The sequence below is a fragment of the Zootoca vivipara genome, chromosome 9 (genome assembly GCF_965207765.1).
Source record: "Zootoca vivipara chromosome 9, rZooViv2.hap1.1, whole genome shotgun sequence".
NCBI classification, from domain to species: Eukaryota; Metazoa; Chordata; class Lepidosauria; order Squamata; family Lacertidae; genus Zootoca; species Zootoca vivipara.
The window spans coordinates 61,757,492-61,782,078 of record NC_142592.1 but is presented as its reverse complement, the minus strand read 5'-3'; the positions used below and the strand labels follow the sequence as shown (position 1 = coordinate 61,782,078).

The 24,587-nt window shown below is 41.7% G+C and overlaps 1 protein-coding gene across 10 annotated transcripts in view; it reads right to left on the bottom strand.

The window, feature by feature from the left end:
* Nucleotides 1-24,587, bottom strand: part of USP6NL (USP6 N-terminal like) — a 145,224-nt gene that overhangs the window by 40,949 nt on the left and 79,688 nt on the right. For all 10 annotated transcript variants that reach the window (XM_035128060.3, XM_035128063.3, XM_088652495.1 and 7 more), the window contains 2 exons: nucleotides 10,581-10,620; nucleotides 5,509-5,589 (listed from right to left, as the gene is read on the bottom strand). In XM_035128060.3, coding sequence (XP_034983951.1) covers nucleotides 5,509-5,589; nucleotides 10,581-10,620 — 121 coding nt within the window. The remainder of the gene's footprint in view (nucleotides 1-5,508; nucleotides 5,590-10,580; nucleotides 10,621-24,587) is intronic.

Below are 24,587 nucleotides of genomic sequence, written 5' to 3'. Positions count from 1 at the left end.
TGCACTGGAGGGGGGGGGTAATTCTTTTGAAACTCTAATATCACTTGCTATCACATGTCTACTTTAGAGTGCTGCTGCCAGATGATTCCTTTACAAAAATACTTTTACATTTGCAATCAGATTTGTTGTGCTTACATGTTGCTTTCAGGTGCACACTTAAAAATGGAAACAACCCTCAAGTTTGAGTGGGCTTTCCAGCCAATTCCAATTCAGAAGTGAAGTCACAAAATAATGGACCATATCAAAGGCATAGAAAATGTGCATTAATCGTTACTGAAAAGATTCTGAGAATGTTGAAGGGTAGCGTCGGGACAGTACTAGCAGTCAAAAAGAAGCCTTCAGAACCATGCTACATAATTTTCCAGACTTTCCTGCAGGCTACTGACACTTAGATCTAATTGATCTTGTTCTCCAAAAAGGAAGTCCTTTATTACAGACAGATGTTACCAGATTCTGGCTTTAAAAAAAGGAAAACCAAACTGGATTAAGGATTCCCGCTGCCTGCCTCAGATTTCAGAGAAACAGAAAAGACAGAGAAAATCTTATAAGCTGCCAATATTGAGGGTATATTCTTCGAAGGAAGAAAAATATCCTTTTGTTGGCACTGGCTTAGCTAATACAAGAGATTATGGGAGCGAAATGAAGGCCCCACAAACACAAGGAAACAGGCAGGGTGACATCCAGTTGTGGCGGCAGCCTCACCCTGAGCTTAGCTCTGTTCTGCATGTGGAAGGTTGAATTCCTGGCATCTCCAGGTGGGGCTAGGATTCTCCCCGGCCTCAAGCCCTCGACAGTCACGGCCTGTCTGGGCAGACAATACTGAGTTACATGGATCAAGGCAGTGTAAGGCAGCCCTTGGTGTAAGGCAGATTCATATGTTCAGGGTATTTTTTTTTAAAGAGGAAAAGAGCCCTGCAGGATCAGACCAAAGGTCAGTCTCTTGCAGCTTCCTGCTTCCCACAGCAGCCAACCAGATGGCTCTGGGAAACTGCAGAAGAAGCAGTGTATGAAAGTAATAACCCTCTCCTGTTGTGGCTCCTGCTGCTGCCTCCAATCTTTGAGGTTCTATCAGACAATTACTGGTGGGGCACACCTGGCTGTAATCTAGTTCTGTAAATTCCCCACAGTGGTACATTTTCTGCCAATAGCCACCATGAACAGCAACAGCAGTGTAACATCGTTTTGTAATAATTTTCATCTCAGAAATCTTTCCTTTGCATACTGTGGTTCCTATTTTAAATTGTTTCTGGATATTGTTTACTATCTTGGTTATGCCTTTATACTCATTGCTGGCTGCTCTGGGCATCTCCATTGGAGGCGGGAAGGAGCTTATTATAGAAAGCCAAACAAAATATAGAAGTATTTTTTAAATGCAAGCCCTTTCCAGTTTTCCACAAGTATTGCCAACCATGCAATGGAATATTGCTGTCAATAGCTTGATACCATTCAATTATATAATGTTCTCATCTTCACATTCAGAATCATGCTCCAATATTTTAATGCCCCTATTTGATAATATAGGCTTAGTTTCAGAAATAAGAGAACCTCAAGCATTTTTTTTCTTGTGCTAGCACTGGCAGCCGTGCTCTTCTGCAAGCTTTCCAGAGCTCAAAAATCAAGGATTAGATTCTTATGTTTCATAATGACTGAGACAAACATCTCCCCAGCCATCTCCATCCCTCCAAATCATTCATGAAACGGACAAAAAGCCCTGTGTATTCCTCTGGGGCTTCATTATCTGCACAAACAAGAAACTTCACATGTATTCCTACTTTCCTGAGTTTGTAAGAACCAAGATCTTGTTCAGCATAAGGAGAAAAATCTCAGGGTGACCGAAGAAGCTAAAGATAGAACCAGCTGCTACATCCACCTGCAAAGAGCCCTCATCCTCTCTTCTTTCATCCTTTCTCTCTTCAGAGCACCTGGTTTCTTACTGGACTCAAATAACCAGGAATTAAGAGTTAAAATAAATTAACAGGGAACAAAGCACCAGAAATTGCTCTGGGGTCCAAGGTGCTACCAAAATGGAAAGTAAGCAAGCAAAATGGTGTTGGAGACACAGAATAGTATCCAACTAACTCATTCTATCACTGCAAGGATTTCCACTTGTGCCACGGCACTCCTCTAACCCCCATACACCCACTAAATATGTTCTGGGGTTTTCCCCAACCTTCCAGAGCAGATATCGGGAGGCTGTGGGGTGCATGTGTGGGTGGAGGGAGTTCTGTTCCATAAGCAGAATTCCTTGCACTGACATGATGTGTTAGCTGGAAACTGCTCACAAAGAGGGTTGGAAGGGCTAATCAGTGTTCTCTTTGCCACTTATTATTGTATTGTTTGTATATGTTTTGCTGGATCCATTTTTAATTTTGATTCTCGTTGTAAGCTTGGTTACATGGAGTTATCTAAATACAATAAATAAACAGAAGTGATCTGTAAGTGGCTGTAGCAGCTGCTAGAACCCATAGCTACTACAGTCACGTGGAGGCTTCACACCATATGGAGCCTCATTCATTGAATTCTGCGTGAATTGGAGATGGGACAGCAAGAGGAAGCCTTGCTGCTATCTCCTTCTGAATCTCAGAGACGCTTTTATTTATTCTTTGGAAGCTATGGACAGGGGAATGGGGAACAAGGGGCCAATTTGACACAGAGTCTCTCAATAAACTCTAAATTATTTTCAGCTACCTCAAGCCTGGCAGTTTCTCCCCCCTCCTCCCTGATGCTTCCTTATTTCTTTTCTCTCAGTCAGAGAGCTACTCCATCAACAAGTGAGTCAGATGGCACAGCAAAGAAGACATTTGAATGTGAATACAGTGAATGACATTTTTATTCAAGGCACCCTGGAAGTAATGGTCACACCAGGACAAAGGAGGCTTTAATGCCTGCCGTGATTGATGGCTTGATATGCCCTATCTCAGCTGCAGGATATAATTAAGATGCAAACACATAAACTCAAAAGCACCAGGTCAAGAAGGGCTGTCAAGCAGCACACGGGAGAGGCAAACGTGTTGATTCCCTAGGCAACTAAAGAAAGGTTGCAGGTTATTGGCTGTTGGGGCGTGTGTGCCGCGCACGCATGTTAGGGAGGGGGCGTGTTGAACAAGTACCGTGTTTCTCATATTATAAGACATGTCTTATATTTATTTTTTCCTCAAAAAAACACACTATGGCTTATTTTCAAGGGATGTCTTATTTTTTTCCTCCTCCTCCTGCCGCAGCCGGCATTGCTGCTGCGCCCATCACTATGTCTTATTTTCGGGGTATGGCTTATATTCCTTGAATGCTTAAAAATCCTGCTGTGGCTTATTTTATGGGTATGTCTTAAAATATGAGAAACAGGGTACTTCCCTCTCTACAATTTATATATTATGTAGCACACAAGATTTAAGAAGTGCTTTAGAAGTTTTTGCTGTCCTTGTGCTCCGAACAATGCTGCAAGTTAAGGCAATAACTTATGCCCATTTTAGAGATAGGAAGCTGAAGTCAAGATCGAGGCTTGGCCAAGACTGCACAAGGCATATCATCCATTTTCAAAAACTTTGCCAAATCGGCGTGATAGGGACCATTCTAATAAAATAATAGTGAATGTTTCCTTCCCTTACATTCCACAGAACAGCTTCAACGTCCTTAAATGCCTTTGCCAGCATTTATCTTCCCAACTTTAGAAAAGACCAACAAAGGGAGGGAGGGAGGGGGGGGGAGGGAGGCTAAATAGTAAAACATTTTGAATAGTAAGAGCCTCCAGAGAGAAAGGGCTGTATCACAAATTGGTGCAATGTGCTTAAGTTTCTGAGGTTCTTTTTCAATGCAGCACACAAAACATGTACCAGTTAATACAATGGCTGCTGTAGTAGGAGAATAATAATAATAATAATAATAATAATAATAATAAATTTTAATGGGATTATTAAAAGGAAAGTAGTTCCAAAACATGCCCAACATGGAAATTGGGGGGTTGGGGGTCTCAAATTTTGCACTTGTACATAACTGGTTTGTGGGCAGTTAGGAGAGGAAAGAAAGAATGTTTTTGCATCTACAAGAACCCTGTTATTTCTGTTAGATGGACACCGTTAAACATAGTGATGGTCCAAGCCCATTTCTTAGCACTTTCGACCCAAATCGGATAAATCAGGATTCTGCCCTTTGGCAAAGAGAAATATGACCAAGAGCAAATTGCTATATATCCCTCCCATCTTGCAAATCTTCCTTTCCTGTACATTTCTATCCAACAGTGCAAGTCCCTTCTGTCCCGCTTGGATTTCCTCCCAGACCATCTTCTCCTGCTCTTCTCTTTCCCTCAAACCTCAGCACCTCCAACCCACTTCCTACAGACAAACTGGTTGTATTTCCTGCTAGATGCGAAGCTCCTCCTTCTCCTTAGACTCTACCATGGAAGCTTCACTGCCTGTCGACATTCTATAGCTAGAAAGCTTCCTTTGAGCATGTGGAATGTTCATGAGCCAGTGTGGCGTAACAGTTAAGAGGGTTGGACTATGACCTGGGGAAGCCAGGGTTCAAATCCCCACATATACATATACATATAACATAAACATACAGAGAGGTTTTCATCTGGCACCTATGACATAAACATTGGTGCCAAGTGAGGTTCTCTGGGAAGACTACTCTATAAACTGGGCACCATAGCCAAAAACGCCCTACCGGTAGTTGGCACCGGCCTCATCTCTGAAGGCAGAGGCACTCAGCAGATCTGAAAAATACTGGCCTAAATTGGTTGGGTAGGGTAGTAGCCACTCCTTCAGGCATTTACATATTATTTATTATTTATTTAGAGCATTTGTGCCTCATGCTCATCAGCCAAAAAGGCTCCCAGAATGGCCAATATAAAATCAAAACAAGACAACCCCTACCAGCAGGATTACATTCAAAGAAATAAACAAATAAGTAAATAATCTAGTCCAACCGCCTGCAATGCAAGGATTTTTTATTTATTTTTGCCCAACATGGGGCTCAAAGCAATGACTCTGAGATTTAAAATATCACAGTCTACTAACTGAGCTATAACACTGATGTATAGTAATGCGTATGTATTTCCTGAAACATTATTATTTTTGCATCAATGCCTTTCAGAATCTTGCAGCATGAGAAGATCAACACACCAGGGAGGGATTTGTGTGCACACAAGAGAGAGAGAATAGGCTGAATGTTACCAGTGAATATTGGGTTTTTTATTTTTTTAAAAACCAAAACATGCACACATTTAAGTGAAACTTCAAGACTTTCTGCTTGTGTTCACCATCTCCATTCCTACTGCACAATTATAAAATTGGTACTTCCTAAGCAATTATTCTTCTGTGGCTTAACTTCCAGAGCAATGAGACTCTTGGAAACTAGCTGAATGGAAGGCTCTTTGTGCATTTGTTGTTTAAAATGAATGCTATAATGAAAGCTATGATAGAGAAAAATGAAAGCCCGGCATCACAGAATCCAATTTAATACTGTTGCATTCAGTAAATGCAACTGCCTGTGGAAGCACTTTAACTTTACCTTTTCTGTGTTCTTGTATTTCTCCCAGCTTTTCAACATCTTCAGCCATTTTGTAGTTCTTTCAATTTCAAGCTGCTTTTGCTGAAAATAAAATTAGAGTGCATTATTCCCTTCATCTCACCTGTACTAAAGAATGTTTGGACATTTACAGGCATTTAGGAACAGACGCAGCTACGCATTTCATATCAGAAAAATCAATGGCAAGTATTATAAATCAAATGCAAATGAAATATGTTGGGGTTTCTTCTCCCCAGCCTTAACATGATGCTGATCATGTCCAACCAATACAGAGGGGCTAAGGAGGAAAAGCACGTATTAAATTAGAAATTAAATTAAAAATCAAAATACAAATAATATTTGCAAATAAGGCCACCTATAAATCTAAACTGAAGCAGAATTAAGCAATAAGCCATGGGTAGGCAAACTAAGGCCTGGGGGCCAGATCCAGCCCAATCGCCTTCTAATGTGTGCTTTTATTTAAAATGCATCTCTGGGTTATTTCTGGGGCATAGGAATTCGTTCATTTCCCCCCCCCCCAAAAAAATATAGTCCAGCCCCCCACAACAACAGTGGACCAGCCCCCTGCTGAAAAGGTTTGTTGCCCCCTGCAATATGCCTTCAACTGGCAGTGACCACGTGGTTGTTTCTCAGCTAGTCTTCTATTGTTTCCTCTGGCCAGCAGTGACACTTGGGGAGCCTCAGGAAGAAGGCTTTCCCAGCACCTGCCACCTGGTTGCTTTAGCTGGAGATGCCAAGGGTCAGACCTGGGACCTCCTTCTTGCAAAGCTTCTACTCTAAGTGAATGGTCCCCGAGCATTTTTCTTCTGGATAACTTGGAAGCTGCTGGTGGTTTTGGCCGACCACTTAATTAGTTTCCTGCCTGTTTAGAAATTATGTGCTGTGCATAATTTTTTTTAAAAAAAATCAAATGGTATTCAAATTTTAATACAATAAGCAATAAAAACAGAATTCTTCTGCAGCCAAGCTGGTGCCAAACATATCACTCTGCTTGCCTCTGGACCACATCAGCGAGGGGTCTTGTCATAGGACCTCCATACATACTGCCAAAGCTTGCATCCTGGGAGATCACTTTGGTGCTACTAACAGAGTGGTTTGACTTCACCCCCAAAGTACACTCCATTGTCTTCCAAGACAGATTGATGCCAACAGCAGCCACTTAATGTGTAGATAAGTCAGTTTCACCCTGAACCTGCCCATTCCAGAAATACCTACTTAACTGTACATACGAAGTTTGGATTATCTCCCATATAACAACCTCCAGATTCTGACCAGTAAAAGTTACAATGAAAATTATGTACAGTACTCCACTCTGTACTTTGCCACACCCATTGGAGATGTGGAGTTTATTTTAAATGCCACTGTACAGCCTAATCAAAGCATTGCACTGCAAAGAGATACTAAGCAACAACAGGTTATTCAAAAGACAGACATAATTACAGTAATTTAAGACCACTTCACAACACTTAAATGGAACAGAGCCACTGTGCATGCTATAATCTTTCCTTTTGCTGATAAATACCTATGGAAGGTTTGCATTCGTTCATCAAGCAAAGTCTACCCAACGAAAACATTTTGTAACAGTGTTTAGGAAGGGTCTTATCTGAATCCCTACAATTTCATAGTAACTTTATATTATGTTAAGCAGAGATTCTTCCCACTAATGCGCACTCTCAGAGAAAATAGCACACACTTGACTTCCACAAGAGAATGTGCAAGAAACTAAATGTGCAGCAATGCATTTTAGTGAGTTTTGTTCCCCAGCTAGTTGACTGCATCATAAATTGTGGGCAACAACTTTTAGCTTCTGCAGCAATGCTTCCCAAATATGCTATTCAGGACAGTTTTTTCGCTGGCTTAAAAATTGGAGATTTATCAATAGCTCCCTGAGTATTTCAGCGAAGATCCTTTTGCAGCTTCTGTATAGCATAGCTATAATGGACTTCCGGTACCCTCCTCTCTCCTTTGCATATGTGAATCAGAGATCTCCCTGATCTTACAGTGACACCTGTATTTTGGAACAGTGTTACTACTGAAATCAGACGAACACCTGCAACCTTATTTTTTTTCTCCCCTGACTGCCAACAGTTTTTAGAGAATTTGTTCAGTTCAGTGTTAGTCATTCTGTATTTTATTATTCTATAATTTTATGATGTTTTAATAAATTTATGGTGCACCAGCATGATATTTTTCTTATTACTTGGCAGTTTATAAACACTCCTGTAAATAAAATAAAAAACAGTCCCAAAGAGCTTTTACACTGATGTTCCCCAAAGTCTTAAGTCAGGCTTCCTCAAACTCGGCCCTCCAGATGTTTTTAGCCTACAACTCCCATGATCCCTAGCTAGCAGGGCCAGTGGTCAGGGATGGTGGGAATTGTAGTCTCAAAACATCTGGAGAGCCGAGTTTGAGGAAGCCTGTCTTAAGTAGTCCTAGCATAGCTAAACTTCAGAAATATTGATATTCCACCCACAAGTGACAAGCAGACAGATGTTAGGAGTAGATATTTGCTTAAGCAGCTCATTTCCCTAGTTTCTTGTAAACTTTACTTTGAATTGAGTTGAGTTGCAATTTCTGGGTAATGACCAAAAGTCATGTTTTGGGTACACAAAAGGCTTCATAAACTTGTGACCATAGCACTGGGAACATGCACCGTCTTTATGTTTTTTGGGGGGTACAGGATACATAAGAGATACGTAAGTTCTGGGCACACGTCTTGAACTTTTTCATGAAGACCAGCCCTTAGCCTCTGTAATCAGCTCCTTCTCCTGACTCTTATGTTCTACAGTTTATCAAAACACTCCAATGCACAATTAGAGCAAATGCTGATTACAGTAGTTGGTAAGTTGTGATTTCAACATTTAACACCCCAATTTCCTCTTTCCTAAAATCATTGGCTATAAGATTACAGATTATGCAAAAAAGAGAAGTAGCAACAACCCAGCAATTACTGGGAATTGCTCCTACCCACAAACTTTCATCATTTCCATCTGAAAGTCAAGTATAAGTCAAATACAGTGGTACCTCTGGTAACGAACTTAATTCGTTCTGGAGGTCCGTTCTTAACCTGAGGTACCACTTTAGCTAATGGGGCCTCCTGCTGCCGCCATGTGATTTCTGTTCTCATCCTGGGGCAAAGTTCTTAACCCGAAGTACTATTTCCAGGTTAGCAGAGTCTGTAACCTGAAGTGTTTGTAACCCGAGGTGTTTGTAACCTGAGGTACCACTGCAATGGATGCAACCAAAAATGCAAGGTCAAAAATCTCTGCTAAAACCTGCACAAAGGATATACTGGTGGAATTATGGAGTATGCAAAATTCAGCCCTAAATTCTCCTAAAGTTTTTAAAGTAGTAACAAAAGGCCCTATTTTCTATTCTCCCATATATTAGATGAAAATAGCTTCTGGCTCTTCAGATAAGAGCAAAAGTTTTCAGAGGGCATTTAAGTTAGAGAGCATCCTGGACTAGGTGTAATTTAAAGAGGCTTAATTAAGTAGAATCTCAGCAAACAGCTGCAAAAAGAACACAAGTGGTTCTTCCACCTTCCCAGACTAGCAGGGCTCAGCATCCTCTTGGCAAGTGACCTTTCAGTTGATCCTAGGAGTGTTAACAGCTCTAAGGGGACTACATAAACTGCCTTCTTTTGACGACACTCAATGCCATATAATCACCAAGAGCAAGGGCAGAAAAAGTAGCTTGCCGCATCTGAGTAAGAGGGGCACTTTTGAGAGATTTCACGAACAAGGAAATCGGTTTAATAGGAACATCTAACAGAGAGCGCTAAATTTGACTCACAGCAGCCTCAGCTGCAGCACAGCCAAGTCTAAGAATGATGTAATCTGTGGAATGCAGAGAGGGTGGTGGAATTTGTTGGCACAAGTAAGTCTTCAGCACACAAGGTTTGGGCCAAAACACCATGCAGATTGTGCAACATAAATCGATAAGCACTTGCCTGGCTATGGGAAGGAAGTGTGAGGGCTCTGACACGGTCCTAGAGTCCTCCCGCCTCCTTCCCTAAGCCGAGTTAGCACTTGTCCAGCTGGGAAGGGGGGGCGCTCTAGGACTCTGCCAGAGTCCTCATGCCTCCTTCCTAAAGCCCGGCACGGTGCGAGAGCTGGGTAAGGGACACCAAATTTTGGCTTAGCTTGGGGCACCATCACACCAAAGTCCGCCCCTGCGTAAACAGTAATTTCCCAGTCTTCTGTTGGAACTCAGTCCAACTCAAATGCTGGAATACACACTTTGCCTGCAGAAAGTCCCACGTTCAATCTCTGCATTTGCAGGTAGCCCTGGGAATGTCTGTCTGAAACTCTAGCGAGTCGCTGACAGTTACTGTAGACAAAGGAGTACCAGAGGCAGCCAATGTGGTGCTTTCCAGCTACAGTGGTGCCTCGCTAGACGAATTTAATTCGTTCCACGGGTCTATTCTTATAACGAAAAATTCGTCTAGCGAATCCCATAGGAATGCATTGAATTTTTTTGGAAAAAAATTTTTGCCCATAGGAACGCATTAATTGAATTTCAATGCATTCCTATGGGAAACCGTGATTTGCTAGACGAATTTTTCGTAAAACGAATTCGTCTAGCAAGGCAACCTCCGCTAGAAAAATCCTTTCTTTAAGCGAAAATTTCATCTTACAGGGCGTTCATTAAGCGAGGCACCACTGTATTGCTGTAATGCAACTCCCAACCATTGCCCTTGACCACTGTCCATGCTAGTCAGAGATGGAGACCAACAACAACCGGAGGAGGCCACGTTCCTACCCCTGGTGTATATAACATAGTATAATCAATGTTCTGCTTCAGTATAAGACACTTTCTGTGCACCAGCTACACTCTCCAATATCTCCAGTTACAGAATTGCAGGTCGAAGGGCTGGCAATGATCACTGCCTGAGACCTAGAAGAAGCACTGCCAGTCGGAGCAGATAGCACTAGCCTTGAGTCATGGTCTGACTCAAGACAGCTTCATATGCTCAATGATCTGCCCACATATAACTTTGGCACTGAGTAGAACAATCACTGATCATTTAAAGTGAGAGATGAAGAACTTACCCTCTCTGTTGCTGCATCATGGACAGGTAACTCCTCTTGGCTAAAAAGAAAGAAGAGAATATTACTTCCATTGAATATGAACAAAATGATAGTTTCTAACAGATTGCTGCTAACGGAGACTAAGAGGCATGGTGCAGAAGATGAAGACTTAAGAGCCAATTGCAAAACAGAACAGTGGACGTATTTGATTACAATCCTCTGATTGGGGATAAAATTCAGTGGAAGCTCAAGTGCAAAGCGGGGTGGTGCTGTTTCTACTGCAGAACATTCTACAAGACCTTTAAAGGTCTTTAAAGCAGAAAGGTTCATGGGCCTACAGTAGAGAGAGAAGATTAAAATGAAGTAGGATGGACAAGTATGTATTAGTCATATAAAACAGTCAAATATTTACTTGGGTTATATCCAAAAATCTATTTCGACTTTAGCACTCAGAAAATTCAATTGAACAATACTTGAAATTAATGACTATGTCAAATTCTGTACTGTGGAATGACTGTTAAATCAGTTTTAAACACAGATCAATACCTAGCGAATCACCTGGGTGGGTGATTTCACAACCCATAAATTAGTTTACAAATCTGCATCCAAATCACACAAAATAAGATGTTTTTTAAAGGCAGAAGTCAAGATAAAAAAAAGACTGCTTGGAGTTTGGAGTGGTGAATTGGAGTTGCCTAGTAATATGCTTAGAACTGTTGTGCAACTTTCCCTCCATCCTCAACATGCCACAATTAAACTTGGAAGTCTGCTATTAATCAGAGTTTCAGTCAAACCAGGGAAAAGTACCGATATATTCACCAGGTCAGAACAAGCAAAGGTTTAAGATCCTGAGTTGTTGCCAACCATAGTTCCCAATGAACTATGGAGGGAAGGAGCAGCATGGAGACAGAGTGTGCTACTGGTAAAAGTCTCATGCTTATCTGGGCTTATTAAGCCAACATATAATCATCCAAACTGGGCCAGTGACTTTTGGCTGGGTCAGTATGTGAACTGATTTTTAAGGAATAGACTGATCTCTACACCGGCTCGTGACTCTTAAGGGTTCTTGCCTTCTCCATTTTTTTGTAGCATGTAATGCTGTTCAACCTGCACAAGCTCCCCACCAAACAGACATTGTGGTTCTTATACTCCTTCACTTTTGCTCTTTGCTTGTGACACAACATGGTGCGAACTGTGTAAAATAAACAGGAGGAGGGCTATTGGTAAGGCAGGAATTGTCTGGCTCATACTGTTCCATTAATTTTTTATTTTCAGCTGCATAGAGGCTCTGCATCCAAGTCTCAGTGCACCATAAATAATATGCAAGCTTTTGGAAAGGATGATCAGAATGCCAGTATTAATTCGGATGCTCGCTATAGCAATTTACAGCTTACTGCTCACTGACCACGCACACTGCTCAAGTTCTCAAGATGCACATTCTTATTCCAGCTGAGCAAGCTACAGGGTTGGACTGGATTGTATTAATTTTACTCTGCCACTTCTCCCGCTGCCACTTCATCAGTGATTTTAATAATTCAGTATTGCCAGTTGGTGCATTGCTTAAAATGGGAGAGTGCAGTCTGCACAATACAGCTGCCATGGGGGTGCTCGTTCTCATGTTGAATCTTTAAAAAAGAGGGGGGGGAGCAGTTTGATTGTTTAGCAGAACTGACAATACAGTGTCTTGCCCATTGTACTCAGCTTTCCCACAGCAACCAGCATTCTCTGATCAAGTTTGGTTGATTTGGTTGGAGGGTTTTTTGGGACGGGGTGGGAGAGAGGTAGTTACTCATTTATCTCTACTTTCCTTCCAATAAATTAGCACACACAGGGTCCCCTGTGGTCTCCCATCAAAGCACTGACCGGACAGGGGGTTGCTGTAATGTGCGCTCTCTGACTACAGAATTAGGCTTCTACTGTACCATATCACCAATGGGCCACAAACATATCATGCTAAATAAGCTACAGTGTTCCCCAAGGGAGCCACTACCAACACCCATTTTATTGCACATCTTATATAAGGTTCTTAGTTTCTGTTCACTGTGGCAAAGGACCCTAGTTCTCTGGTAGAGCAGCTGCTTTGCATGCAGAAGGCCCTTGGTTCAATCCCCAGCGCCTCCAAGTAGGAGTGGGAAAAGCTCCTGCCTAAAACCTTGGAGAGCTGCTGCCAGTCAGTGAGGACAATAGTGAACTAGAGGGACTCAGTATAAGGCAACTTCCTATGTTAGGAGTATCGGGATGGTGTTTATGGTGGTAATTAAATAGTGCTGACATTACCAGGACAAGATTCTAAGTGCTATGGGGTGATTAAATGAAATGACTAGACATCCACTAAAGACTATTGCAGCTTAAAAGACTAAATTGTGTCTACATGGAAAGCAATTGCATTTATAGCTATCTCTGATGCTCTACATTTTAGCTAAGAGCGGTCTGACTCCAAAGTGAGTTACTATTTAAGACACACATAGCACATATCCAGATGAGAATCAGGCTAAAAACAGAATCTAAACTCAAGTCTCAGGTCCTTAAAAGTTCAATCTTGCTCACTAAAAGAACAGGGAGAAAAGATATCATGGGGCTTTCACAAAATAATACATTTTAAATTTGGGCCACGGCTTCTATCACCATAAATATTTTGTACCCGAGAGGAGACACCCAACCACCAGAAATGTTCCTGTACCACATTCATGAATGGCTGACAAGTTGCCTCTCTGTGTAAAATACACAGAAGCATGCTATGTAAAGAAAAAAAGGCACATTTGAAATGTACTTCTGTATGTCGCCTCAAGGGCTGATACTTAACTTTCTTTTCAGTGAAACCAATGAGGCTTTAAAGCGCTCAGCAATGGCTGGTATTGTGTCGTTTATAAGCAAATGAAACAGTAAAATAAAAACAAATCAATACACCCTTTAGAATAGAAGAAATAGGTGTGTCTTTTGTTCTTGGTAATTTCTACCACAGTAAAAACTCTAACGGTAAAACAGATCAGGTCCAAGGATGGAGACTTCTGCACCTGGGGGCACCAAGCTCACAAGAAGTAACTGCCTGCTAAAATCTGGTGCACAGAAATTTAAAATAAAAGGTCAGACCAACTCTGCACTACTATCTACAACTGCTTTGTGCTGGACTGTGAGCACAGCTCAAACAAGGACAACCACAGTAGGCCTTATGCTTTAAAACTCCCTTGGCTTGTCAAAATAAATGCATTATCTTAGGTATTTGGGCTGGTGAGTTACACCCCCCCCCCAAAAAAAAGAGTTTTTCAGTGGGTACCAATCTGTGTTGTTTTTCAAAAGTATGTTTTTAAATACACTATCCTGCACACACAGAGATGCCAATTTTAACCCAAGCAGAAATGTCTTGATTTGTTTCCAAAATGTGTTCGAGTGAGGCCTTTGGCAAATGCCCAGGAGAAGCTAGCTCCTTGCAAGTTAACCAGCTGCTGAAAGCAGATTGCTATGGTCCTTCAAGGATGCTCAGACAGTGGCATTACATGGACACTCTTCACTTGATTAGTTGCTCCTAGGACCATTTAACATTTTAAAGCAAGTCTGCCATGTTTTTATCCGTGCTCCTTGCTGCAAACAAAGTATTCACATACACACCAGACATTTAAAGTACTCTCATGCCATTTTAACAGTCATGGTAAAGAATTCAGGGAACTGTAAGTTTCTCATGGGTGCCACGAGTTATCAGCACCCTTGACAAACTATTATTGTTTGTTTGTTAAATTTGTACTACAATTCCCAGAATTCTTTGGAGAAAGCTAGGAGCCATTGCTTTCCTTCAAAGAACCCTGGGAACTGTAGTACAAATTTAACAAGTGGTGCAAACATGCTTCAAATGTAGGGTGTGGGCAGTATGGCTAACCTAACCCAAAAATACCCACCCACCCCACTCACACATGAAAACAAAGACCATCATAGCCAATCACAAATGAACAACTACACCCCCCTTGGCCAACCCAAATCTCTCTCACCATCAAAAGAACACAAGGAGTACCAATACAAACAAAGCTGACATCAAGCCCTACATATATTAAGCAAAACAGAAACATAGTCACCTACTCTCACCCCCATCCACCCTCCCATCCCCTATCTACCTTGTTTTCCCCTCTTTCTTCTTAGTGTCTTAACAAATGAAACTGTTTTGCAAAAATGATACATGTTAAAATATGAGTGACACTACACACACCTTTGTAATTCAAGAAATCTTTAATAAAAAGTCTAGCACCACCACACTTCAGGAATTTTCTGTATAGGTGGTAAACATGTCTGCTGCTATAACGTTGGGATTGGCGCTACGGAACTCAAAGGCAAAGCTCCACAAGGCTTCACAGAGGAGTTTGTGTTGTTAACTGTTTATTATTTATTTCAGTGCTAATATCAAGCTGAGTGAGATGCCCCTCCTGTGTCTCCCTTCGCCCACACTCAAATGCGGGAATCTGGTATTCTAACAAGAGCCTGCTTCCAAAAGAGCCACAGACCACAAGCCCTATTGATGCCTGTCCCTGTTATGCTCTCCCCATCTCCCCTCTTATTTCAGATATTCTTCTAACTTAGATAATAGCTAAGTGGGAACAGAGCAATGAGAGCGCTGTTGTATCCATGGCGAAGTGGAATTCTTAGATCCTTGCAGCCAGGGAATACCAGGCTTTACATCTCCTGTTTGTAAAGTGTGTGTTTTTCAATTCCCCTCCTTCTCTCCTCCGCAGTGTGTGCACTCCTGCCCACACAACTCTCAAGAGGCTTTGGCTCTTTGCAGGCAAAGTCTGCCTACACAAATCAAACTCTGTTGGTGCAGCTTATGAATATACAGCAACAGGAGTCTGCATGCCTCTATGAACTATGCAGGCCCACTCCACAGGTTGCATAACAGCAAGCACAGTGGAATCAGAAAGAGGAGGGAGGAAAGTTCAAAGTTCCCCCATATCCTTATGCAAACAGAATACAACCTCATGGCCTATCTCCAAGACAACTCATCTTTGAAGACACTCAAACTCAGGACGCAAGGGAGAAACGTGCTTGGCAAATCCACACCGTGATCAACTCCCACCCGGAAACCAATGTCCCCACTGTGGAAGGATGTGTGGATCCAGAATTGGCCTCCACGGTCACTTATGGACTCGTTGTAAAACCGTGTTTATGGAAGACAATCTTACTCAGCTACGAGTGATCGCCAAAGAAGAAGACGACGCTCTTTCAGAAGCAGAGAAAGAAAAAGCCCAAATGTAGTGATCAGGGGCTACCTTATAAAGGTAAAGGGAGGCAGAATAATTTCAGCGCATAAAGCTTCTCTCATCTCCACAAGCTGCACCCACAAAATCTCCTCTATTAAAGGTAAAGGAGGCCAGCTGCCCTCTTTCATAGCTCATCATATTGGAAAGATGTGAAAGGAAGAGAATAGCGGACAGACAGACAGACAGACAGATAGATATAGGGTGGAAACCAAGTTTACAAAGCCTGAAGACAACTGACGTAGTCCATTTCCCTGACATAGTGAACTTTAATGGTTAAGAGTCTTGAGCTGAGAAGGTGTCACATCAAATCTTGCCTCAGCTATGAATTCACTAGGTGCAGAGACCCTAAAATAGGGAGGGAGTCGTTCTCTCCTTGACAAAAACCTGGTGCAGTATTATTAAGAGGCCCAAGCCAGCACCTTCTCTGATCCTGCACAAATCTCTTCACTTAGGCAGGCAAATCACTCTTCCCCAGCCTTGATCTTCCAACTGTAATAGGGGTAGAATGATAAACTACATTATTATAGGATTTAGGAACAGAATAGCTCAGTGCCAGAGCACATGGCTTTGGCATGCCTTCAATCCCTGGCACCTGCAGTTAAAAAGATCAGCTAGCAGGTGAATAGGTTTGACCCTAGAGAGCCACTGCCTGTCAGAGTAGACATCAGGAGGACAACAATCTGGAATAGCTCCCTCTGTTCCTATTGTTATAAGGATTGAGATACTGTATACACTGTACATTACAAATGCCACTATCTTGTTTCCCCAAGATCTATATCTGGAGATTGTGGGAATATGGGAGGCATAGCATCTGCCCTATATTTCTCCTTGGCTGGGTCTACACATACAGGGGAATGAAGTGGTGAATTGGGCCGAACTATTTCACACCTCTTTTGAATGCTTTAACCCAGGAATCCCCAAACTGCGGCCCTTCAGATGTTTTGGCCTACAACTCCCATGACCCCTAGCTAACAGGACCAGTGGTCAGGGATGATGGGAATTGTAGTCCCAAACATCTGGAGGGCCGAAGTTTGGGGATGCCTGCTTTAACCATTACTTGCAAGCAGAAAACTAGCTCAGCAAAAAAATCTCTCTGCTATAAGTTTTCTTCCTACATGGATATACATGCAGCGGAGCCTTCAAAAATGGTATCACCCACCTGCAGTATCAAATAGTACGGCAAATAGTATAGCCACCTCATGATTCTACCACATGCTTTCTGTCTCATGTGTAGATCAGGCTTGAACTACGGGATGTTCCACATTTAAGATAAGAAACACCATGCAATCCAGGGATTGTTACATACACAACAATGAAGGAAGTGGATCCAAATCTCTATAATGACAGGGCTTAAGTAAGAATACCCACATAATGGTTTAAAAATCCAAGCATTTTGCAAACCTCACCTCCCTAAAGCTCTCCTCGAAGATATGTGTTCCAAAGGAAAATTGAAGGAGGGAAATAAAAGGAATTGCCAAAAGGGAGTCACAGCAAGTCAGTGGATCATCTGTTCTTCCAAGTCTTGCAAAAGAGAGACAGCTAGCTATTAGTACCTGAGTACAAATTCTATCTGCTGGAAGTCCTACATATTCAATGCCTTGCTTAAATATTTATAGCATGCATTTGCTGTATTATATTTAACCTGTTGGTCACCATGAAGACCAGAAAGTTGATTTAAAAAATAATAATAATCAAAGAAGCAGGTTCACAGTATGCGAAGTTCTGTAGAATGAGACAGGTTTCAGTGCAAAATTTGTCTAATGGCAAATAAATCCTCTTACGAATAGAGAAGTGTAATATTACCATACCATTCTTATGACTGTGCGTAGGAAAAAGAACAGTGCAAATACCAAGGCTTCTCCAGCACATAAGCGGCATTTCGGAAAAAGCCAGAAATTCTGAAGAATGTGCTTTATTGAGGGAAGCACATTGAGAATAGATTTGAAGTGATGAATGGAGCTGGATCTTTAAATTTATTGCACACACAGAGGCAGCTGGTGCTGGTTTTCATACATCTTTCCAAAAAAAATGTGTCAAAAGCAACACTCGCATTACTCATCGGTTAAGACTATTACAGAAGCTAGCTCAAATCTTATAACATCCAATTCTGTAACTCACCCAGATATATGGCCATGGCCATTATTATAGGAGGCCATTTTTCATAATTAAGGAGTTGTATCCCAGCAAGTGAAGCTACAAAAGGGCTGCATCAGAAAGAAGGGCAAAGTTTTCCCACACAAGTTATATCTCAGGCTTATATTGTACGCTTATTTCAGAATGACAGCTGCCCCAATACAGCTGAAATGCATGCTGAAATGTATTCCTTGGGACAGTGTTGCGCAAATGTCCTTCAAACAAAGGTCTTTATCATACATGGTCTGCAAATGTAGGTTTTGACCACCACTATAGTCAGATTTGCTACAGAAACAACAAGGTGCTTAGAAACAGGACATGGTACCCCTGGGAGGGTGATACGCGATACAAAAGCTGATTCTACCACCTCATCAGAACTGAGGCAATATATAAAAACTCTGGAGGTGCCCACTTTCACTACAGAAATTCCAAATGTCAAGTGACAAGTTATATAGGCTCATTAAATTCGGTATTAGATTTACAGACACCTCTGACTTAGCTGGGATTGGTTTTTTTGTAAGAGCCTGTTCAGTTTACTGCATTTTAAACCAAATACATGCCCCTGAGGAATAGGGATAAAGCATTTGATGCCAACACAAACCCAGGAATGTCCAAACAACGCATCTTCTTTTTAATTTAAAACAACATATTAGGTCCTCCCCACCCATATAATAATAAAGTATTCTAACTCTTATTATTGAGGAACCTGTCTATTTAAATGCTCACACTAAAATTAAAACATTGAGTCAAGGTCACTGTTTACTTTTCTAATGTTGTGTTCTGAAAAAGTGTTACACTATTACTATAACTATATTTTATGTGCTAACTTTTAAATGCCTGATAACTTTTGAATTGGGACCCAGGTGGCGCTGTGGTTAAACCACTGAGCCTAGGGCTTGCTGATCAGCGGTTCGAATCCCTGTGACGGGGTGAGCTCCCGTTGCTTGGTCCCAGCTCCTGCCAACCTAGCAGTTCAAAAGCATGTCAAAATGCAAGTAGATAAATAGGAACCGCTACAGCGGGAAGGTAAACGGCGTTTCCATGTGCTGCTCTGGTTTGCCAGAAGCGGCTTTGTCATGCTGGCCACATGACCTGGAAGCTATACGCCGGCTCCCTCGGCCAATAATGCGAGATGAGCGCGCAACCCCAGAGTCGGTCACGACTGGACCTAATGGTCAGGGGTCCCTTTACCTTTAACTTTTAAATGCCTGATAAATGCCACCAGTCCTGTGCAGGCAATTAAGAGTCCCTCACAAGGGTCTATTGATGTTTGCCTTTAACTTCTTTTTGTTTTACCTTGTTTTTAATTTTTTATGATTTTATTGTTTGGTTTTATGTTTCACGGAAAGCTGTCTGTTGACCAATGCAGACTCCCTCGGCCTGAAGCGAGATGAGTGCCGCACCCCATATTTGCCTTTGACTAGACTTAACCATCCAGGGGTCCTTTACCTTTTACCTTTCCTGTTGTAAACCACTGTGATTTTTATTTTATTTTTTAAAAAAATCAAACTAGATACCCATAATTAGGTTTACCTATTGACAGAGGATAACAAGGTAAGGACTGAGCAAAGGCCATCAGTTCCTTAGATTTTTAAAAATGAATTACCTGGAAATAGCTGGAATCTCAGGATAGCAATGGGATTAAGATTAGAACACTGAAGACTACACCACTGAAGCCTATTGTGCACACAAAAAGGAGAAGGAACAGAAAAGCATATAGTTGTGCTTATCAAAATATTCCCTTATAAAGTTAGATTAAAAAAGAGAAGTCAATGATTTCACTTGGAGACATTTAATGTACTTCAATTCTGAATGAAATCTATTTCTTTGGCTCATTATTTTCATTTTCCCACCTGCTGCTATAATGTATTGCATTTAAATAATGAAGTGTGATAGAAAGAAGGGTACATGCCAGCCTCTTAGCATGACACAGAAGACAGATTTCTATTGCCTGATGTATGCCCCAGGCAGAGCCATAATCCCTTGCATTAGCAATCCCTTCTCAAAACATGTTCAGCACTTTAACGAACTCTCACGAGCTAGCAGATAAAATTATACTTTGGATCATTGGGTTGAGAAAAGAGAAGCAGCTCTGCCAAAATTGCTGGAGCTGCGCCTGTTGATACAAACCAATAATGTAAAGCTTTGGGGGACAATCAGACTGGAAGGAAGATTAGGTCTGCCAAAAGAAAAAGAAAAAAAATCAGGCACTACCTTCCCTAGTTATTGCATGTACATTTGTTCAAACCATGGGGGTGGACCCTCCCACACTTACTCTCCAATAGGGAGTGATGGGCAAAATCATCAAGGGATGTAACAATAGCCTTCAAAATTGTGCATTTCATTCTTCCAAGCCAGATATGAAATGTTCCCGTTTGTTAAACGTACTCCTTTGCTGAATTTCTTTTCATTGATTTCAATGCAATTTATTGTGTTCCCTTTATCCTGTCCTCTAGGGAAAGTTTCTCAAGTGTCTTCAGGTCTAGAAGAGGTTGTGGTGGTGGTGGCTGTATTATATAACAATTACTGGGGGGGGGGGAATCCAATTTATCCCGACCCCCACCCCTTGCCGGACGAATCAGTCTATGTAAGTTTGCCAAAGTCCAGTCTGTGATTTTGGTGGCTGCCATTCTTCAGGGTTATCAGAAAATTATTTCATAAATGGATTCCATATTTCAACAAAAGCATCTATATCAATTGTATTATTCAATGCATGTAATCTCTTTGTTAATTGTTCTGATAAAGCAATAGGTCATGCATTTGGTTTCCAATGAGAGATACACAGATGTTCCAATCCTTGCCAATTCTGTGCCACTCGTATGCATGCTAAGTAATTAGTTCTTTATAATGAAGATCAGATTGCCCTTCTTTAAAAAAATATTTAATAATCCCCAAATTGGGGTACTTTTCACTTGTTAACCCGTAATACAGCTTATTTCTGTACATAACCTCTGCCAGAAGGGTTTTATATGTTCCCACATCCACCACATGTGAAATGCTGTGCCTATACTGTATACTATTGCAGCCTCTCCAGCATAATGGCAAGATTGTTTCATTAATATAGCTACATCGTAACGGTGTCAAATGCCATCAGTGTACAGTGGAACCTCGGTTTCTGAACACCTCGGTTTACGAAGTTTCGGTTTACAAACGCCGCGGACCCATCTGGAACGGATTAATTCACTTTCCATTACTTTCAATGGGAAAGTTCGCTTCAGTTTATGAACGCTTCAGTTTAAGTACTCCGCGGACCGTCTGAAACAGATTAATCCACTTTCCATTACTTTCAATGGGAAAGTTTGCTTCAGTTTATGAACGCTTCAGTTTATGAACAGACTTCCGGAACCAATTACACCCATGCTTCGGGTTAAGTACGCTTCAGACTGAGTACTCCGCGGACCGTCTGGAACAGATTAATCCACTTTCCATTACTTTCAATGGGAAAGTTCACTTCAGTTTATGAATGCTTCAGTTTATGAACAGACTTCTGGAACCAATTGTGTTCATAAACCGAGGTACCACTGTAATAATTTAATGTATTTTCTTTTTTTATGTATTTTCTTGTATATGAGTTGATACTGATTTTAGTGGGTTTGTTTACCCCACAAATTATCCCAATCCAGCTCCGCGGTCTCTATTAGGTTGCCCTGGTGCTTTTGAGTGTAAATTTGCCAATGTTTCTCTTTTACAATCTCTATTTGTTTCAGAAGCTTCAATTTCCATGTGCCCGGCTGTTCCTGGGACAGTAAGAGGTCTAGATAATGAGGTCCAGGGCCAGTTCTGTACTGCTGAGTGTTGCAGGTCCAAGTCTGAAGGAGAAATGAATTATCTGGCACACAACCTATTCAGTTTGGAATGGCACGATGCTGGCTCACACCCAACCCCATCCTTTCTGGTCAGTCCTAGAGAGCACAGAAATCTCCACTTTGCAAGTTATAGGCAGCCAACTTGGGAGATGGGAGAAATCAAACCCCCCCCCATTTAATTGGTTCATTCTCAGGGCAGAAGCACCACAGGGTACCACGGCCTTTTAGACATGCCCTGAAACCTCCTAAGTACGGCAGTAGCAATAGAGAACTAGTCACCCACTAAACATTCAGCTGCTGAAAATATAGAAGCTTCTGAAGGACGTGACGGAAATACAACTTGTGCATCATATATCCGCTGCATTTGGGTAAGCCACAAGCCTTCTCCACAATACATTTGCCCATGCACGCATCTCTATTCTTGGACCGCACACAGGTTTTAAAGAAGCAACATCAGCCAAATCTCATAGCATGGGAAAATGCAGCCCATGTAGTTTCCTTTGAAAGCTGGGATCTGTTTTCTACTACCGGTAGCTGCCCTGAGAATTCAACTAATTTGAGCATAAAATAATTTGAGTAATGCAAAATGCTAGTGGAAAGACCATTAAACGGAGTATTACATATTACACACCTTTTGGGGGGGGTGTTTTTGTTTTACTTACGGGTGCTTAACTTTGCAACTATGACATACTATTAACATAATGGATTTCTGCATTTTTATAGCAAATACATCTGATTCACTTAAGAGCCCTATTTGTAGCAATATATTCCACAGGTTCATTTTAAAATTAGAACACGAGTAAATTTTGTTCTTTTGCCAGTCCCCAACCAACACGCTCAAATTCAGCATTACCATAAAATTGAATTTTAATAATTGATAATATTCCAGAGGCCAGTTAGTTACAACAACTAGTGGCAATGAAGCATATTAGATTCTAAAACTTTGCAAGTAAAAATGTTCACACAGAATAGATGGCTATAACCATCTTTGGAAGTGGAGTTCCACAGTGTTTAAGTTAGCTCCATTGAAAAGGACTAAAACAAGTCTTTCCCACTGCAGTCTGCATCCCCCAAACTTTGTGCCGGACATACAAATATGTTCTGAGATATGCAGTTACTGATTCCTGGCTCCTTCAGATCAGAGTTTTAAGTTTTAAGACCACTGATAACCAGTGGGTCTTCCCTGAGTATTAGTGTTTGCTCTCACCCAGATAGACAATTACAACTAAAGTCAGAATTTAACTACTTTCACTTGATTTCCAGAATAGCTGCTTTTGCCTGTTGAACTAAAAAGAAAAGAAAAATGTTGACCACTTAATCAATTCCACTGACACTTCTGAGTACATCTGCGTGGGACTGGGAATTCTGTGGTTTCCATGGTGAAAACTGAAGCAGGAGTTCTTTAATGCATATTAGTTAAATGCAAAACAATTTTGCCTCTGGCTCCACCCTTCGGCTGCTGTGGCTCCACCTACACCCCTACCAAATTCAGCACACAAATGTTTGCCCAGTCCTGACATCATGGAATAAGATGCTGTGATACTGTGGGAATATTGGGCAATATTTCACTAGGATCAAATGATAAGCAGCCAAGCTGGTGCCAAATGTATTGCTTTCCTTTCCTTTGGACCACACCATTGAGGCCTTGTCGTCTGGGCAGCCAGGACCTCCATACACACTAGCCAGGTTTGTGTCCTGGAGAGGTCACTTTGGTGCTGCAAACACATGAAAAACAATGCGGAAGGCAGCAGGTACAAGCTACTGGTCTCTGCAGCGAAAGCAGGTGCTGTGATTCTCCAGCGGTTTTTTACTTCACTCCTGGAGGCCCATTTCATTGTCTCTGGAGACAGATGGGATTCCAACAACAACTGGAAATATTTGATAGGCTAGTCAACCGAAGCCATAGACTTAGTAGACTGGTCTTCATTTACTCTCTCTATCCCCCGCCCCACCCACCCCCATCTGCAATACTGAGATAACAATCCTGATATACCTTCCCAGATTGCTATAGGACAGGCACGTCCCACTCCCAAGAGACTGTAATCTACTCGCATTATAAAAATACTGACTGTGATCACCCATTGAGTTGTTGAGCTTTTTTTTTAGGGGAGCCAAAGCTTTATTGGGAGGGGGGAAACCACTAAGTGTCACGCAATCTGCCACAGATGTCCAGCGATCTACCTATTGGATAAGACCGCACAGGATAATAAGATAACATGATGGGCTTACAATGTTTTAAAGGGCTAAGCAGCCAATATTAAAGTGTTGCAGTACGCAGGGCCTCATGAGCAACAGTGGTTTCCCAACAACTGTACATCACAGCAATATATGCAACTGCTGGGCCTCCACACATAACATGTAAGCAGCACACCCTTTTTAGACATAATAAGTACATTTGCCGAAAATCCATGAATCCTTATGCAGTACCCCCTTAATAAGGCCTTAACTTCCCAGCAACAGCAGGGCACTCATCCTTCAAGATATGCGGCTTCGAACCTTCAAGCAGTATATTGTCTTACTTCTTCTCAAACGCATTTATTTACTCAAGAACAGCCACAATAGTGTGCCAACTGACTTGTTTGGATTTCTTATGCCATTTGAGTGTGCAAATCGTAAGACGCAGCAAAGATGGTTTGAGCATGTGATCCCAATTCTGGCCCAACTGCACTGGATGCCAATTAGTTTCCAGGCTCAATTCAAAGTCCTGGTTTTGACCTATAAAGCCTTAAATGGCTCAGGACTGCAATGCCTCAAGGACCGCCTCTCCCCATATGAACCAACATGGACCCTGCAATCATCTTCTGAGGCTCTTCTTTGGGTGTCTCCTCCACAAGAGGTCTGGATGGTGG